The 20,961-nt window shown below is 35.2% G+C and overlaps 1 protein-coding gene across 1 annotated transcript in view; it reads left to right on the plus strand.

Moving 5' to 3' along the window:
• LOC138705821 (nose resistant to fluoxetine protein 6-like) overlaps nt 1-20,961 on the plus strand; it is a 358,549-nt gene that overhangs the window by 268,257 nt on the left and 69,331 nt on the right. Inside the window, exon 5 of the mRNA XM_069834486.1 lies at nt 11,211-11,401. Coding sequence (XP_069690587.1) covers nt 11,211-11,401 — 191 coding nt within the window. The remainder of the gene's footprint in view (nt 1-11,210; nt 11,402-20,961) is intronic.

Genomic DNA, 20,961 nt, shown 5'->3' on the forward strand with positions numbered 1-20,961 from the left:
GTCAGTCACAAGACCACAGACCAGATCAGAAAATTCGGATAGACAACACTGAAACATCCGCCTTACAGTCCTGAACTGGCACCGTGCGATTACCATTTCTTTGGTAACTGAAGGATCCCTTCGCGGAACGAGGTTAGAAGATGACTCCCTTGTGTACGCTGCTAAAGAGTGGCTCAGACGTGTCGGTCCAGACTTTTACCGTGCTGGTCTACAGGCCCTCGTTCCTAGGTTACGTAAGGCATTAGAAAGGGACGGGGATTATGTGGAAAAGTGACATTTTGTTCCTAAAGGATGCATCTACATTCTATGAAAATAAGATAATAATGTAATTTTTGAATAAATGTTGTGCATTACTTTTGTAGTGACCGTCGTAATGTATAGTGAAGTCCGTAATAAAAGTTTTCACCCTTTCAGGGCAAAGAAGATCCCTTCTCAATTTCAATTTTCACTTTAATTTCATTCTTATTATGTGTTGATATGTATTTCTATGTTTTCTTGCTATGAATATTAGAGGGAATTACTATGTTTGAAGTCTTGTAACAATAAATGAGAATTTCATTTGACTTTAATGAATTTTTCCACAATTCTTCTACCTCTCACGTAATTATCAATGTAATATCACGAAATTACCAAGGTTATCACGAAATAACCAAGCTTTAACTTAAGTTGTAAAAGTGGTTTTTGGCACTTGTTCAAGAACGTGTCCATTCTTTTATGTATCCAGATTTGTACAGCAAATTATCGTCTTTTAGATGAAAAAATCGGAATAAGGATATGTTTATACATTTGCATTTTAAATTAATTTTCATGAAATTATCACGAAATTACCAATGTTTACCCTACTTACTTACTTACTTATTTATTTACTTACTGGCTTTTAAGGAATCCGGAGGTTCATTGCCGCCCTATATAAAACTACAGTATAATATATTTAAGCAATTTGCTTGTACTATCTTCCGTTACGACACTAAATTCAAATCGTCGTCAATTATCACTTTGCAGTATTTATAACAATATAGTATACGTTATTCATAACGATATTTAATTTGCTAGTATCGTCTTCCGTTACGATTCTAAATTCTAAGTGTGTTCAGTTACCACATGCAGTATGAAGAGAATACATATTTAAATAATTTGATAATATTGCCTTCCGTTACAATCATCATATATTACATTCTAATTGTGGCAAATACAAGATTTCAGTGTACAAAACAGTAAATATTATACTATAACTAATTTATCAGTAGGCGTACGAATATTATCCTCTGTTATGATCACTAGACACTAAATTGTAATTGTGGTCAACTACCAACTTACAGTACGAAAAAAAACAATACTTATATTTAAGATTAGTAATGACTTCATTTAACCCTGTCGTGTTAATGATTTTAGTTTATACTTCACTGAATAAAATATATAGGCTCCTGTAACTTAACTGAATCATAAACTCATTATGTTAGGAATGTAGTGGAAATTTTATTGAATGAAACATTTATTATTATTATTATTATTATTATTATTATTATTATTATTATTATTATTATTATTATTATTATTATTATTTAGCAGAAATTATTCACATATGTAAAAATTTAAAATCTATTGACTGTTACAAAAGACAATACTGATAAATTATTTTTGTATATTAATTAAAAATACAAAATCCAGCTTCCTAGACAATCTCAGTCACTAGTGCAAATAGCGAAAAATAGAATGAATTAGGTTTGTAGGTATTCCACTGTGTCCTTGAACTCGACATTTCCAACGTTTCGATACTACTTACAAATTCCATCATCAAGGCAGATAGGTAAGGCAAGAGGATGTCGCCTACTCTGGTCTTACCTCTCTGTCCTGTTGATAGAACCTGTAAGTAGCTCCGAAACGTTGGAAATCTTAAGTTCCAGGATACGGTGGAATACTAAAAAACCTAATTATGACCACAGTGATCATGAAAGTCTAAAAACTCATATGAGGGAAAAGTTGTTGGAAATATGAACGGTTCAGAGCCATAGTGGGCCAAGCGCCATTTATTAAAAGTGGAGAAAACAAAGGTTAAAATTAAGTGAGTACCATAATTTAACAAAACATATAGCAAGTAATATAAAGTATGCACATTGAAACTAAATGATATATCAATCTTCATTAAACTATGGTATTGGTTTGAATAAATGGCGCTTGGCCCACTATGGCTCTGAACCCTTCATATGTGGTTTTCAACCTAATGTGCTTGAATTTTCTACGTAGAATGCACCGTTGAGGTTGTACATTAGTAGGAGACTCAATGAGAACGGAAAAATCCTGTTGCCACAAGCTTCGTCCTTAAAAGGGGTATTTAAGTTATTGCAATCACCGTACTGAATTGGCTAAATTACAAATTAATGACGATAAATTAGAAGTATTGCCAATAAAAATTTCTTCTTTACCACAGTGAGATTAAGAAAACCACAAACCCTGTATATTAACAATATCAAATTGATCATTTTTCTGAGTTATGCAATACGTACTATCTAAAATCCGCTAGATCTAGCGGAAAAACCACTAAATTGACAACACTAAATTAATTTGACCTCTGGGACTGGTGGTGCGAGTGAGAGTGTGTCCGTTAGGCATGCGATTCAGTACCACATGAGTCACATGACGAAAAACAGTTGCAGTGATTCGTGTTCGTGTTCCAATTTGTTATTGTACTTTTGGAAAAATGGTATTTTCCATTATCATTGAGGCTCTTGCAAGTGTACCGTCCCAACTTTGCATTCTACGTTGAAAATTATTCAAGTACCGTAAAGTGGGGATATTTCGGACGCAGGGGTAACATCAGACGGTAATTCAATTTATCATATTTTATGTTGGTAACACCAGTTCACCAATGGGTCTTTAAAAATGTGTAGAAACATACGAACATAGTAAAAAGAGCGGAAAAGATGCTAAGAACTGTTGTTACCAGCATGAAATATGATAAATTGAATTACCGTCTGATGTTACCCCTGCGTCCGAAATATCACCACTTTACGGTACATTAGTTTTAAAACTACATAAGCCTATTTCCAACAATTTTCCTTTATTTCCGCGTTTTTCTGTCTTCACTAATAACGGACTTTGTTTATGGCGGCGAATTTTTTAATCACCTACCTTATTTATTTACTTGTTCATTCATTCATTTAGAAGGTGTGTGTGTGTGTGTATGTGTGTGTGTGTGTACATTAGAACGCAGAATTAAGAGAATTTGCGAGTTCTATTATTCCTGTGAGCAAAGTTACTCTGAAAACAAGTGTTCCTTTATCAATAATTGATTATATGGCGATCTTACTCGTGTTAATTATGTAAGCATGTGCGGCTTACAGTTGTTTCGGTGCTATTCGACACCATCCTCAGAGCCTATCTCAACTTCACTGCCTGTTGTGTGGGTGCATTCGTGTGATGAAGAGTTGTGTCAAATAGTGTGTGTCTTCTGAAATTTATCTGTGTTGACACAACTCATCACACGAACGCACCCACGCAACAGGCAGCGAAGTTGAGATAGCGCCACGATCTAGTAGGCTTTGAGGATGGTGTCGAATAGCACCGAAACAGCTGTAAGCCGCACATGCTTACGTAATTAACACGAGTAAGATCGCCATTTAATCAATTATTTATATTCAAGTGTTAAAAGTAGTGTACGAAAGATTCAACATGGGTTCCTTTATCATCTAGGGCTCTAGGTTGTTGCAAGCAGTAGATTCTAACGACGTAAATAACTTATTTGAAATTTTGGCAAAACATGACGTGTTAACTGTGATATGTCTGTAGTAGGGCCTGTATGATTTTTATCGAATCTTCGTATTTCCTACTTGATCTTATATGCACGAAAATGGATTTGAATGTGAAAAACATAATCTTTACTCTAATCAAGAAAACGATCGCCGAGAATTCATTTGACATACTTGCGTAAAATAGCGATATGTTTTAGCTACTGCATAGAATTTACTGCGAGAAAGCACATGACATTGATACAATACCATTAATTTATTACAGTAGTCTAATTAACCACTAATTAAAGTATTTCGTTTGTTTTCTTTTTTATTATATTATATTATATTATATTATATTATATTATATTATATTATATTATATTATATTATATTATATATTTTTTGTACAAATAATTTATCAGTATATCAATAACAACCTCATAAAATTACTTACAAAAGCACTCCCAAAAATAATATACACTTATGAAAAAAAAAATAATTTGATTAAGAACATTTTCACTGTTACAATTACACATAGGCCTATATAAATACTAAATATAAACATTTACATAGAGATAATTATTTCGTTTGATATTGTTACACATTTTATTCGTTGGCATATCTAATCTTACCAGTCTGATAGCTAAATGCTAGAACACAAGATTATCGCTCTATGGACTCTGGGTCTATGTCCGACGTTCACTGGAATATAGGCCTACCACAGAGGAAGTTGATTTTCCCAGAATTCTTCTCAACTTTCCCTATCATTTTATACCACTTCGCTTCATAACAAATACGTCTCAATTGTTTGGAGCAGTCAGACATAACTGGCCAACAGATTAGGTCGTATCTTTGTCCTTATTATGAAACCTGCTTTATAGTTGGAGATTATAGCTTCAGCAGTATCCAAAAGATTACTTCTGAACACATTCATCGTGAAGGCCTAATAGTACATTATGCAACGAGCCTATAATGGTAGTAATTAAGACGCGAGTATGTTTATGAAACGAGCGTCTTAATTACCATTATAGGCAAGTTTCATACGACTTTTTATTCTCGACCATATTTCTAACTTGGAATTATTCATAAGTATTCATGTTATTCTTATCTGACTGGGGAGCGGAACTGACCTTGTGCAATATCTCTTAAATTGTGAGATGTGCGCAGACGCGAAAGTATTAATTTTTTCCGAGAAACAAATGTCATTGTCCTTCATATAATCTAGGGAGTAAAATAAACATGAATCTTGATATAACCTTGAAATTGATTTAGACATTGAAAAACGAGATGATAAATTGAATTTATTTGAATATTATTTGCAATTAAAGCTAATTATTATAGTAACAGAACATAACCTTCTGCGACAGTATTGGATTTCCAGCTTCCGTGACGTTTCGCTAGTTGTCTTTCGATTGCATATCCGAGAATAATCGATACTTGCGCTTTCATATTGCTACAATGGTATTTTCTGATTGGTGGAAAACCTGAACTTTAATGAATAGGTGTACTTTAATGAGATCCATTAAAGGGCTGATAGCAGGTGTATAATTACTACATTTCGGCATGGTCGAGCATAAAAACCATAAACGAACTGCTCTGCAAAATTAACGTAATCCTTACCATTACTAAAATGGAATAAAACTTGATTTATGTCGATGAAATCGCGCAATCACTCCCACAGTCAGTATTTGTTTTTATTTGCAAGTATTTTAGCACTCAGAAAGGCTCATGCTGTGTTGGTCTTTTTATAAAATAATTAGTCCCTCTTCACTACTTGCAAAGGCTCCCAAGGTACGCTCGGGTGAGTGTCCGTAGTAGATTATTATTTTGCTACCTTCCCTTTTAAAGTCTGCTTTAATACTAAGTGTCGTTACTTTCCGAAATAATTTACTTAGACTGTCATTATGAATGACCAATATATTTTAATACTTATATTACTTTAAAGGTGACACGTTAATGACTTTTTGTAATTTCCACAAATTTCATTACACCTATAATATTATATTCTTGAAAATTTTGCAGCATAGATAAAATATATATGTACATTTTTTAAAATTATATTAAAATGTGTCTAGAATGAAGTTTTTATATTTTTATTTATGTAAAAGTGATCATTTTAGTAAACATTTATCTGGGCTTCACATAAAGATAATCAATTTCCTAAAAGTTTAAAATGAAGCTAGGGCTTCCTATAATGAAATAGTGCATTGATTTATTTTCTTGGTCAATATACTTTATTAGTAAAAAAATTAAATTTGAACATTTGATTTTCGTGCTTTTCAATTTTATTGCACGACATAAAAAACACAGCTTTCTTAATAATCATAGGCCTGTGTGTAAATGGACAAAGCATTTCACGCACAGATCTGTTGTGAATATATGTGAAAAGTTTAATTATATTGTAGAAGATATCTTATTTCTAGTAAATTAAAATGTAAGAATCTCTCATTTGTTGTAAAATCACTCAAAGTGATGCATTCTGAATGTAATAACCACTCACAAGGGATAAATTGAATTTCTAACTTAAAATAAAGATATCGTGATTAAATCCTCATTACATTTTTCCTAACGAAACCAAAGATTTTTTGGTACCGGTACCATATTTAAAATTGAAGAAAATGTACAAAATTGTTCAAACTCAGTAGCGTTGACCCTCAATTACTGCTTTCATGTATAGCAAAACATTAAACGCGGTTCCCATTAGCAGAGTCCAGGAAAACAGAGAGTATTTGGAATTGAAAGGGTTACGTCAGTTACTTGTTCATGAAGATGTCATGAATAAGTTAGGAGAAAATCCACAAACTATTAGGAAAAACACGGGAATTTTACTTCAAGCAAGCAAGAAGACAAGTTCGGAAGTAAATCCCGAAAAAAAAAAACAAAGTATATGATTATGTGTCGTGACCAGAACAACGTAGGAAATAAAAAAAAATTAAATTTAAATATACAGAAGAATATAATTACAAACAAACAAGAGAAATAGAAATAAAATAATACAAACAATATAAAAAAGGAGATACAGTAGTATTAACAAAATATGAGACCGAATGAGCAGCGCTCGTGTTCGGTCACAGTTCAGATATAATATTAATAGGCCTATAAGAGAATATAAAATAAAATAAAACAGGAAATAGAGTTAAAATTACAGTTACAGAAATTATATAATACAGTATTAAATAAGATAAATATAGAACATAAATAATAATAATAATAAATACAAATAAGTAAAATAAAATAGGAACTAAAATTTAAATTACAGCGGCAATGGAATTGTATAATATAATATTAACACTAGAGAAGAATAATATCGCACGTGAAAAGTAGGACTTATATATATATATATATATATATATATATATATATATATATATATATTTCAAAATTATAGACCACAAATATAATATAGGTTGATTAATTCATACACATAGGCTATTCATTTATTTAATCAAATTGAAGATATTAACACGTTTCTAATTTTCTTGTTATATGTTAGTGGGTTACATGTTAGAAGTTCTGGGTGTAATTTAGTTAAAGCATTGTACAACCGAGAGCCAAAATTAATGCTATGCTTTAGACCAGCAGATGTGAGATATTTAGGTTCTACTAATGTTGAATTAATATTTCGTCTTGTGTCATAATTATGTGTCTGTAATACAAACTTATTACGATTTTTATGATAAACTTTTAACAGCGTATACTTATAAATTTGTTCAATATTAAATACATTAAAGTATAAAAAATGAAAGTATAAAAATTGGAAATTTATCCTTTGAAGAGGTGGAAAAATTCAAACACCTTGGATCAACAGTAACAAATATAAATGACACTCGGGAGGAAATTAAACACAGAATAAATATAGGAAATGTCTGATATTATTCGGTTGAGTAGCTTTCGTCATCCAATCTGCTTTTAAAACATCAGAAAGTTAAAATTTATAAAACAGTTAGCCTATATTAGCGGTTGTTTCGTATGATTGTGAAACTTGGACTCTCACCTTAAAAGAAGAACAGAGGTTAAGGGTGTTCGAGAATAAGGTGCTTAGGAAAATATTTGGGGCTAAGAGGGATGAATCTACAGGAGAATAGAGACGGTTACAAAACGCAGAACTGCACGCATTGTATTCTTCATCTAACAAAATTAGGAATGTTAAATTCAGACGTTTGAGATGGGCAGGGCATGCAGCACGTATGGGTGACTCCAGAAATGCATATAGAGTGTTAGTTGGGAGATCTGAGGGAAAGGACCTTTGGGGAAGCCGAGATGTAGATGAGAGGATAATATTAAAATGATTTGAAGGAGGTGGGACATGATGCTTGGGAGTGGATTAATCCTGCTCAGGATAGGGATCGATAACGGGCTTATGTAAGGGCGGCAATGAACCTCCGGGTTCATTGAAAGCCGAGTATAATTTTGTATAAGTTTGTTGAAAATTAATTATCGTATTAGTACTTAAACCATACATTTAATAAATTATAAGATATTTTACTTTTTGTGGTTATAAAATACTTTTTGTATTGAATACAGTAAAGAAAAGTTGATTTTATTTAGATGCATAGAAATGATTCACTTACAGTATACATTTTTTTAACTACTCAGATTTATTTAAAATCATCCGTTCTCAAGTGAGGTTGTGATCCGGAATTACAAACATAAAGAAATAAAGGGAAATGAAACGAGGAAAATAATTATTCGTTTTGTAAATTAAAACAATAATTTATGTGTTAGCATATAAATTGTAATGTAGAATTTGAAGAGAGGCCTTCGGAATTTCTGTCACAATCTTCTGAACCTCATGAAAGGAAGTTTTAAAAGATTTAAGGATATTACATGTAAATTTTGGTAAACAACACCTCGCTCCAAATAATAAGCCTGTAACATCCTAGTTGTAAAGCGAATGCCATATTTTTCACTGAGGTATGGAAGGCAAGGTACATATTATTTAGCTCGCTTGTCGTCATTTATCTGCAGTGCCTGATTCGTCTAGCTCAAAGCATATGGTAGGGACTAAGACCATCGCTTTCTGGGTTCTTCTATGATGGCAATTACAGTATATCCACCCTTCTGTGAGAATCCTCTTCAGACACAATGAATCTCCTCATGTACTTCCCATCCTCTGTTTCTTAGCAGATTGGCAGATGATGTCTATTGTTACGAGTAGCTTCCTCTTTTTAAGAACCCCAGTATGTTTCAGCCTCGCTGCAGCCGGGGTGGCGGCAACGGGTAGTAGCCTACTGAAGATTCTGCCAAGGACAGATCTCGCTGCGGTGATGTTGCAAGACATCTTGATGGCATTGATACTTGTTAGAGGGGATTCAGGAGTTGGTTTTGGGGCATTCTTCATATGTACAAACACCTATGCCTTTATGTGGGAGCTGGAATCATGACTGGAATGATTGCTTTCTGATAACTTCTCTGAGATGTTGTCCTGTAGTTTGAGGAGTGACGCTCTTTGGAGCAATCTTCAGGCGCGTGAGAGATGTTTTCTTCTCCTCTTCTGGATTTCTCATGTGATGTAGATGTGCATTATTCACCTGTACTAGTCGCCTACAGATGTTATAGTGTTGAATACTGACTTCTCATTCAGCTCTCAGAATTCCAAGACCTCTTACGTTCTTCGAGGCATACAGCATGGGATTCGGAGTGTCGTCTGGGAGGGACGATATTTACTTGATTAGGCCTATACTTCTGATAATTTTATCAATATTAAAAAAAAAAAATCAGGAAGTTGGCTGAGTGGAGCGCATTGCAAAGGACAAACAAGACTTGGCCATATACAGAGTGATTCAGTGAAAATGTTACAAACTCTTAGGGATGATAGGGATGTTTCTGAACAACTTTCATATAGGAACCTATGTTCAAGAACGTTCTGTTTGATAATTACAAACCTAGATATGTTTAGTCCACACCTGTGGAGTAACGGTCAGCGCGTCTGGCCGCGAAACCAGGTGGCCCGGGTTCGAATCCCGGTCGGGGCAAGTTACCTGGTTGAAGTTTTTTCCGGGGCTTTACCTCAACCCAATAAGAGCAAATGCTGGGTAACTTTCGGTGCTGGACCCCGGGCTCATTTCACCGGCATTATCACCTTCATATCATTCAGACGCTAAATAACCTAGATGTTGATACAGCGTCGTAAAATAACCCAATAAAAAATAGATATGTTTATCAGTGTAACCAGCCAGAATCAAACTCAAGTCAATCCCTTTGAAGTTTAGTTGCAGACTACCGTTCTTGCAAACGTTGGTGATTTCTTATAAACATAGTGTAAGCTAGTTGGCATCGTAAATTGGTTAAATCTTGCAACTTTCCACGTAACTTGCTGATATGCATTTAATGGAAGAGCAAAAGGCAATGGAAGGTATGTTGCAAGGTTTAATCAATCAAAATATCATTTACGACCCAACTAGATTGTACCATGTATATGAGAAATCACCAAAGTTTGCAGGAACAGGTCGTCTGTAACCAAACATCAAAAGGATGGCCTTGAGTTCGATTCTAACAGATTACACTGACTAACATATCTAGGCTTGTAACTACCAAACGGGATGTTTCAGGACATAGGTTTCTATGTGAAAGTTGTTCATAACTGTCTCCTCTATGATCCCTAAGAGTTTGTAACATATTTTCATTTCTTGGTCTGGTTTTAACAATATGCATCGGATGAGATTATTGAGGTCACGTGACAAATTAGTTATTTTCTTTTTATCTAACTTTATTTTGTCATTAAAGTCAACACTCAGGTATATGATGCTTTCTGGCTTGTTCTTCAGACTTTGAAAAACAGACCCACATAATGATGTAAGTTCTCCTGGCAATAATTTTCATTTTTTAATTATAATACATTTACTTTTGTTGGGATTAATTTCAAGGTCTATTTCTGCTAGCTTACTTTCTCCAAGATTGATAAGCTCAATAATTGCAAACATATTTAATGGAAATAGCACTGGAGACACGATAAAAGAGCTTAACTAATACAAAACGCATAAAAAGTGTGTTGAAGAAGTGTAATCGTCACTGTTGTCATTAACTATTATCAACTCTGTGTCATTATTTGACGAAATGAAATGCGGGAAAAAGTAAGGTGAAATGGACAACTTGATTAAAGGGAGGATACTGGGTAAAAAAAATCCTTGTCGTCTGAATTGTCCACCACAAATAGGCCTATCTATTTCACTGAACGCCGATGGTCGAACGTGAATCCTGGAATGAAAACCATATGTTCTAGTACTGAGATACCGAAGGGGTGAATAAATTACGACAAAGCCAAGTCCAAAATCTTGATATATTCATAGCATTCGCTACTATAGCCTATCGATATGTATGCAAAGTTAGTAGTAAGTAACGATGCGTCCATATAAATACAATCTTGAGCTTTTTAATTCAATAAATAACACGAATATTTAATTACTATGTGATATTTGTATTGTCTACGATGTTTATTCATCTTTGCTGATCCTTCAACATATCCACATAACTTGATTTCAGGTTCAATCTTTAAAGTTACAGAACAAAAGTGGCAGATTTTTCTGGGGAGTGTGCATACCCTCCAGCTGCTCGGCGACAGATCTGGAGTACTTCCTGCGTTACACTTTGCACCTTCCTGCTTCTGTAGAAGAGAACTTGTGCCACACGGCAAACAATGAAGTTCCCTTTGGAGCGCACGAGATTGTTGCAATGTAAGTTGATTGCAAGAATATATCTAGTACTCGTCTCTTCGAGTATATGCGTCACTCTGTTTTCGAAATATATTTTTTATTGTAATTAGGCTTTTGGGTAATCCACCGTGTCCTGGAACTTGAGATATCAACAATTATCTCACAAGGCATATTCGTCTAATCTCTCAACCATATGCAAGGTTACTAAAACTAAGAATTGATTACTCACCGTTGTCATTACTATGTTCAACAGATTACATGTGAATCTCATTCAGTTACCCCCAATATCAAATGTGTTTTATATAACTGACGTTTCAGTATCAGTGAGTTTCTCCAAATATCTCTGGATATTGTAATGTAACGAGAGCCAATGCGCCCGTCCCGTAAATCTAGAATCCGAGGATCTTGGATAATAGAAGCTATGGTTTGTCTCGTCAAAAATAACATGATCAACATTAATAACTATTTACTAATAACAAAATATTAATAATAATACAGTTAGACCATTAAAGATGAACCAATATTAACAATTACTTGACTTCCCAAACAATTTAGGAGAAAATCAATATTAGTAACCTCATAAATTCTGATTGAAAACCTACATAAATGATACATATGGATAAGACTCTCTAGCCTTAAATTCTTGGTAATAGGTCACTAACTGGTAATACAGAGTATTACTATGAAAAATCTCACATGTCTTAACAGAGAAATTAGCAATCATCACTAATTCCTTCCGAATGATTAAAGTCCTCAAAATCTCTCGTTATCGTTAATTAATAATCAATATAGATGAATTCCCCTAGGCACTACACACATAAAAGTCCAAATCTCTGACCAATTTGATCTCGTCCCTGTTGACACCGACGTCCAGGAAACATCGTAAAGTTGCCATGCAACCACCACTAGTACGTGGCTGGTTCCCTCGAGGCTCGAATATGGATACGTTAGCAGCCGTCACTCGCTGCAGTAATTCCGTCGCCGAGACAAAATCCCTATTTGTCTCAATGGTTAACCACATGCGAAAACTCCTCGCGTTGTCTCCGATCGACGTTCAGCGCTCGAGTTTCTTGCTGCGTCAAGTTAACTGTACTCAAACACAATGACTGCAGTTACGTCGGCCAGACTCGAACCGCTGCTCTCTCGGTCGTCTCAAGTATAACTCTCTCGCCTCCTCGGCGAGACAGCGTCTCTCCCGACTCCCACGGTCGGACTTCCACTCACGACCGCTACCGTCAGATTTCCGCGCTTGACTCCTTCGTCAGACTGCGTCTCACCACATCCTCAGTCCGACTCCTCTGGTCAGGCCGCGCGTTTGACTTCACTCAACAGACTCCCGCTCCACAACTCCCCGGAAGGGGACATATATATATATATATATATATATATATATATATATATATGAGATATAATTAATCAAAAGGAATATAACAAATAAATCAATACAAGTAGGGATATACGGTAAAAACAAAATAAGGTAAGGGGAAAAGGAATGAGAAGGGAAAACATGACGTATATGCGTCACAGTATTTTAATATTGTATTAGCCTACTTGTATTACTTGTTGTATTATATTTATTACTAGCCCTACCCGTGCGCTCCGCTGCACTTGTTAGAAATAAATATAAAGTAATTACATAATTAAAATAGGACATCTGGTCCAGGGAACATTCGTGTTTGATAGAAGGATAAATTGTTTAATATGCTACTTAATTTAAATTGTATTTAAATAATTAAAATGCGATCATTTTGGTCCAGAGACCACTCATTTGATGCAATGATAATTCCTTTAACATGTTTCTTAATTGTTATTACATGCAAATAATTAAAATATGATCATTTGGTTCAGAGAACGTCCATTTTTGGTGCAAGGATAATTCGTTTAACATTTTTCTAAATTAGTCTTGAATGCCTCCTTTAATAAATCACTTCAAATTAATAGAGTTGATTGTGTACGAAGATAATTTTTATGTTAACCTTACTGTGCATCTTTGTTTTAAGTTTATTTTTTTCACGCCTTAACATCTGTGATCACGTCGCGTGTTTAGAATGTGTGGGTATATGAGTTGTCTGTTTTACTCTTGTTGAGTTCCTGTTTCTATTGTGTGTTGTAGATGGCTTGTGTTCATGTAACTGATTATAGACTTTGATTAATGTTTTTGGTATTGGTAATTGAGGCGGTGATGAATAATGGCATGTATCTTTCCAATCCGGCATTTGCCTTTATGACTAAGGGAAATCATTAAAAACCCCAGTCAGATTGGTCGGCCACGCGGTTTGTATACGGGACCTCCCGAATGCGTGTCTCAAACGCTACCCTCTGAGCAAACTCGCTCGATTGTATATCATTTGTATATGCAAATAAAAAAATTAGGTACCCTACATAAATATTATTTTATGAACAACAGGAAACGAATATGGGTAAATTATGAGCGCAGGAACGCCATTTCGTGACACCTTTTAAAATAACTCAGCTCCAGTGAGCTCTATTGTAAAATACTTATTTATTATGGGCTGTATGGTCCAGTAAAAATACTCATCTTTACGACAAAACTTTTAGCTACTATGTTCTGTGAACAAAAATAAATTTAAATGTATAACATTAGAATATTTTAAGTGAACCAAATAAAATTGCAATAATCAAGTTATACAATATTTCGACAGAATATCAAGTTTTCTGTGGATAAAGATCTATTTTCATCTTACCTCAGTCCTCATATATGTAGTATTACATCCATCTAGAAAAACTTTAAATTTCAAATAGTGAAGGAATTATCGAAATTAACTTCTGAGATTACTTCACAAACACACAAATATTCTCTGTATATTAATATTGATAAACGTCAAGGCCGCCTTAAACAGACAGAATCATTTGTTTTTATTTCATTATACTTAGCCATCGACGTCGTTCCTGCAATAAATTCTATGTGACATATTGATTTTCAGATTTTTGCTCTATTAAATAACTTAAAAATTATACAGCAAATAATACAATATCCTATATGTAATTATATTTCTTTCTTTCGAAAATGTAAGAATTCACGATCTCCTATATACCACTGCCATGGAATGAATAAATCTGTTTTTTCTTCCTACTGAAAATTTTTATATTTTGCACATAGGAGTTACGGAACAACGACGCTATGATCTGAGGCGGCGGTGAAAATGTATTGTATTGTTATTTTAAAACTCTTGTTTATCCTTAAATATCAGTCCTATCAAAATTTTGCCTGGAATAAAACTTATCGGAAATAATTTTTAAAGAAACTTTTGTTATGTAACATTTTTCACAAAAATCAATAATAAACTAGATATTTTGATTTATTTAATTCAGGCTACCTCATAACTCCCCTCTTAAGTAAAGTAGCCATGTGGCCTAAAATCCAAGTCACAACAAACTTAATTTATATTCCAATTTTCACCGAAATCCGTTCAGCCATTATCGCGTGAAAAGGTAACAAACATCCAGACAGACAGACGGACTTACAGACAGACAGACAGACGGATTAACAGACAGACAGACAGACGGACCTACAGACATACAAACAAAAATTTCAAAAAAGCGATTTTCGGTTTCAGGATGATTAATTATAGGCCTACATATTAACAAAAATTATTTTTGGAAGAGCGAAAATTACCAGAAAAATTCGGTTACAGATTTATTAACAGTATAGATTAATTATTATGTATATACAGAGTGGAAGTGAAATAATCCTGCAGATTTTTAGAGTGAATAGCTCATGTTGTATGTAACAAAAAAAACTACCATAAGAACTGTGGAAAGTTATTACTTTTATCAGAAAAAAATGCATTTTTGCCAATGTTCAACACCCTCTTATTCGGTAACTATTGCGAGTTGGATCGTGATCTTGTCCATATCGATAGATATCTAATAAAGAATCATTTATCCCTTTGTCGTATTTCAGTAACATGGGCAGTTTTCGTGTAAATTTAATTTATAAACCACTAATTTCAAACCACTGAAGATGGTAACCACATCGAAACATTGTAGTTAGAAAAAAAGACGCGAGGCAGTTCATGTACGCTGAATTCGTTAACCTTTTACATCTGTATTGCGATGCGAAAGGAGACTGTTAGCGGCGAGATTGCCAGAATACTGGAACTTTTATCTTATTTTTCTAATTAACTTTGCAGTTAATCACGTAACGAAATATAGGTTTTCTATTCATTTAAGTGTACCCTATCGTCCCTTTCGATCTGAGGACTATTTCACTTCCACTCTGTATATATAAAGTATAGAGCTTTCGTCTACAGCATTTTTTAAAATGCTCAGGTAGGATAAACTAGCTAAGTAACCAACTAACTAATCCGGACGACAGAGCTCAGTCGTCCGGATTAGCCTGGCGTGACGAGCCCAACAGAGTAGGCGACCTCTCTGGTCTTACTTGATGATGGAACCTGTATGTAGTTCCGAAACATTGGAAATGTCAGTAGAATACACAAAATCCTAATTCCAATCACAGTCACCGTGAAAGCCTAAAAACTCATAAATTTTTGTTGCTTATTAAACCATGAAGAAAATGTCTTTCAATATTATGGTGCGTAAGCCTTTATATTTTTCGTTTGAAGCAGCAATTAGGAGAGGGAGAGACCGATTTGTTAGCGAAATGATATCTCCATAATTTGTTACATGTATTCGCGGGGATGTTCTGGCGACTTCGTTAGAATTAGCTTCCCCACACAGGTGTGTCGTCACTTGTCAGCATCGGACAGATTTAGGGCCACCTTGAGCGGGGTTTCGTATAGAGACTCGATGAAGCATAAAATCCTAAAGTCGGACTGGACCCGTGGGACAGATACTGCCAAGCTTGGGTTTTCCAAAGAACGGGTATTCTTGTGAGATATACAAACTAATTTGATGTTACGGGAAATCCAAAGTCTAAATTTAGAGATGACATATTTCGCGCCCAATAAGAAGAGAACTTGGTCCAGCTTATGAGGTCACTTTGGACCAATAGGGAATAGATTTTAGGCCAGTTAGTGACGTAGTTTTTAACCAATAGGATAGTTAGTTTTAGCGTAGGATAGGTTTTATAAATAAGGGTGACGGGGAGCGGAGACGATGACAAGATCTCATCGTGTCGGCGGCCCTACATACAGGGCATAAAAAACAACTTCACATCGTGTCGGCGGCCCTACATACAGGGCACAAGCACAAGATCTCATCGTGTCGGCGGCCCTACATACAGGGCAGAATAACTACTTCGTTTCGTGTCGACAGGATAACTACTTTTCTTCGTGTAGACGGCGCGACATCTTTTTTTCGTGTCGGCGGCCCAACTTAATAGTCTTTCTTCAGGCGAAGACTCGATAGATTGAACTTTGTCATCGGCGAGACTACTCGCCAACGTTTAGGAGCTTCGACCGTAGTGTACGGGACAGAGTATTGAATTTATAGTATTGGATAGAGCTTATTCAGAGCTGCAACAGAGTCGATACAGAATTGCGACCAACGATTGAATTATCAGTCAGCCGGAAATACATACTCTAGGGTTTACCAAGTGAATACGACAATAAACTTATAGTTTTGGAATTTACACTGCCTTTTATATAAGTAGCCGGCTTGGGATTATTCCCGACATCAACCTACACCACAACCGTACCTCGGCTACCCTGAGTGAATCTCACGCAACATCGAGACGCACCCACCCTCAAATGGCGCCCAACGTGTGGTCACAATAACCACTCACCCTCAAATGGCGTCCAACGTGGGACCTCAATCACGACTCCACCCTCACGTTTGTCAGTATTTTATAAAGAGAGGGCATTGAATTTTGTATAAACTTTAGTTCCATAAGATAATCATTAGAATGTTTCTGAAAATATTAGATCGTCTCATAAGTAATGTCGATATTTTAAATGTGATGTTTTGTGAGATTTTAATGATTTTATTTATTTGGCCCATAGAATGAGGAACGCTTTATATTATTGCGCATTGTGAGCATGCTAACGTCGCCAAATGTTAAATAATACAAAGAATATAAAATGGAGATGGTGAAGTTTTAGATTAGAATCCTTCCAAAACACTACTGGAAACAAGATTATACCGCTGCTGCCCCGGCTGTAAAAATATGTCAAGTCGAGAAAGAAGGTGTCGTTACTGAGCGTGCAGCACAACGATGGTTCCTGTGTTTCAATAATGGAGAACGATAAATGAGAGATTTACGACTTCCTGAAAGATCTAGGATATAGAATGTTGAGAATGCACTCAGAATTTTTAAAGAAAATCCGCAAAAAAAAAAAAAACCTAGTCGTAGTTTGTCAGAAGAATTTGGTGATTCAAAGAATACAATACAACGCCACATTAAGATGCTAAGATATCATACAGAAGTTGTAGATCTGTACCTTAAGAATTGACGTCTGAACAAGCTCAACGCAGAGTGAATATCTGACGCCAGCTTGTCGCTAATCCCATGGATGATAGATTTATCAGGATAATTGTCACACGTGATGAAAAATGAGTATATTACCGCAACCTTAACAACTTAAAACAGTGGCTCGTTTTCATCAGCCTGTCAAAATCGTCGTTAAACAAAATCGGTTCGGCACCAAAGTAATGTTATGTGTCTGGTGGAATTTTGAAGGCGATGAGGATTTTTATTCTCAACAGATAGAACGAGTTCATGAGGTTCTGAGAGAAATATACTCGATAATAGTTAATCGAAATAGAATTGTCTTGCAGCAGGACAAAGCGAGATCCTAACCCTCTCGAACAACCATACAAAAAAATCTAAAAATTGGGAGGAGTCGAAGTACTACCACACTCGGCATACAGCCCTGATCTCGTTCCTTCAGATTACAGTCTGTTTCGATACATGACCCACTTTCTGCATGGATGAAATTTACAAAACTTTGGTGCCGTTGAATTGGGTATCACCGAATTATTCGCAGCACAAACCAGAAACTGGTACCGTCGGGCGATAACAAACCTCGCTGACAGGTGGGTCAAGACCATTGAATCTAATGGCCTTTACTTTTAAGATTACATTCATTCCTTGTCACAACACATTCCAACTTAAATTTTGCTCCAAAACCGATATTACTTATGATACCGTGTCTGTACCTATCAAGATACATATTGAGATCTCGAGTCAAAACTGAAATCATATTAAAAGAGAATTATGCTAATAAAGAATGTATCCGAATTCATCCATTTCTTCGTCATCAATTCGTAAATTCTACACAAAATGGACAACTAAGCAAGTCGTATGGGCATTGTAATATCAACATAAATTTGATCAGTAATCGCTCAACCGTAAAGAGCTGCTTATGATGTGTCATTCAATGTACTGCGACATCAGAAATACTTAAGATATTTTTAAAACGCCCGACAGCTTCTGCAAAAGCGTGAAATCTTAGAAGTTAATGGTTTCTGATTTGAAGAGCTTCTGTAACGTACTCTAAAGAAAAATATAACTCCATATCTATCATAGTGACCATCTTTTGCGCACATGTTTTTCGTGTCAGGAGCAATAGTGTATGACAACAGACGTTCTCGAGCGATATCCTCCACATACCCTATTAACTTTCAATAACAGCCATTATCGAGGGGCGTAGAGACAAATCGGAGCAAAACGACATATAACGCTTAATGAACAATACCTTTATTAGTGTCTTACAAGAAGTCTGTCGCTTTGTAACATTTGGTCTATTATACTCTGTGTTTATCCAATTAGGTTAGTAACTGTAAAGCTCAGTAATGTCTATACACGTACACGAAAATTATTGTATAGCGTGTCCCCAAAGTCCCGTCACCATTACAATCTGTCATAACTCTGAAACTACACGATATAAGATTAGAGCAGTGCGGTTTTTGCGAAATGCTCTAAAACTCTGAAAGTTTTGTTTATATTTATGTTGAAAAATTTTATTCAATTCTATGAAAATGGCAACAAAACAGGAGAACGCCCAATTTGTGCTGTGGTATGCTGAGTGCAAGTTCACAATTACTGTTCAACGACAATTTCGCCGTCAATATGAAATAAATCCTCCCTCCAAACCCAGCATACTGAGATGGGTATATAACTTTAAAGAGATTGCTAGAGTTAACAACTTGCCTCCGAGTGAACGACCAGGTATGTGGCAACAATCTTTGGACAACGTGCAAATTGCATTTCAACGCAGCCCTCAGAATAACTGTAACTCTTTTCCAAGGTGGAGAACTGGAGGAGATGCAGTCATCCATACATTTCTGACAAGACTGAGCACATCCACCTTGTTCTAATGATGTTCGGGTTATTCTGGATGAACATTTCCCTGGGAGATGGATAGGCTGTGAATGACCAATCCACTGGCTCGCGCGCTCTCCAGATATCACCTCCTTAGATTTTTTGCTTTAGGGGTACGTCAAGGATTGTGTATGTGAAACCCTTGTTCAAAATCATTTTATCCTGTGCAGAAGGATAATTGAAGCGTGCAAACTGTTAATATGTTGATGTGCTACAGTGTGTCTGGGTAGAAATGGAATATCGCCCCGACATCCTGAGGTCAACCAGAGGGGACAAATTGGGGTGAGCTGAATTTAAACAAACATCTGAGAATTGTAGAACATTTTGTAATAATGATTTTGTCATCTGTATTGAAGTTTTGTAATTTCTGAGAAATGATTTTGTAATAAAAGCGCAATCCTTTATGTTATGTTGTTTCAGAATTATTATAGTTATCGGTAACGGGACTTTAGGGACACAGTGTACAACACATTCATTGAAATTCGGATCTATGCTACCGACGTAGCTCAGGCAGTAGGCGGATCTGGAACTGCGTCTGGGAGTGGGTTCGATTTCCGCTTTGGCTGATTATCTGCTTTTTTTTTTCAACTTTAAGTAGAGTATCAGGTAATCATATGGCGATTCTTCGGTCTAGTCTGGCTAAATACCATCTCTCTACCGCTAATTTCATCGATGGTAAATAATCTAGTTAATACAACGTCGTTAAATAACGGACTAAAACATTAGAATCGCTGCCCTCTTAAATGTATCAATTTTTATAAATAGCTCAAATTTGCGAGAGCTGACATTAAAATATGACCAGAATTTTATTCATAATTTACATGAAATATGCATAGACCTACTTGTTGCCTTATCAATAAGTACTTCTTGTGTTTATTACTGACATTAAATAAACACTGTTTCAATAACGAGACTCAGAGATAGACAACTTTCCACAACAGAGGTCTTCGATCAAATTCTTGCTAATGGGAGTAGAATTTGTGGTGAGCAAACACAATGTAGGGGCAGATTTTTTTTCGAAATACTACCTCCATTTTATTTCCATTGTTTATGATAACTAGGGGGCGAATTTAGCATATTTGCATATTTTATTCCCTAGTTGCAAATCCTACGCTGCCAGTGCATAAATGCATTTCAAGTTATTTGTAAACAAATGTCCAGATTTTATAGTATATGCATAGTTAAGGGGTTATTGCATATTTCAGCTTTTAACGTATATAAACGCATATTTTATTATTTTTTATCTATCTGGTGCTTAAACCAAGATTAAGAATACGAAAAATCGCAAGAATGGAATACAGAAGAACACAGACATTGAGTACATTACAGTATT

Source organism: Periplaneta americana, chromosome 9, assembly GCF_040183065.1.
Source record: "Periplaneta americana isolate PAMFEO1 chromosome 9, P.americana_PAMFEO1_priV1, whole genome shotgun sequence".
Classification (NCBI taxonomy): domain Eukaryota; kingdom Metazoa; phylum Arthropoda; class Insecta; order Blattodea; family Blattidae; genus Periplaneta; species Periplaneta americana.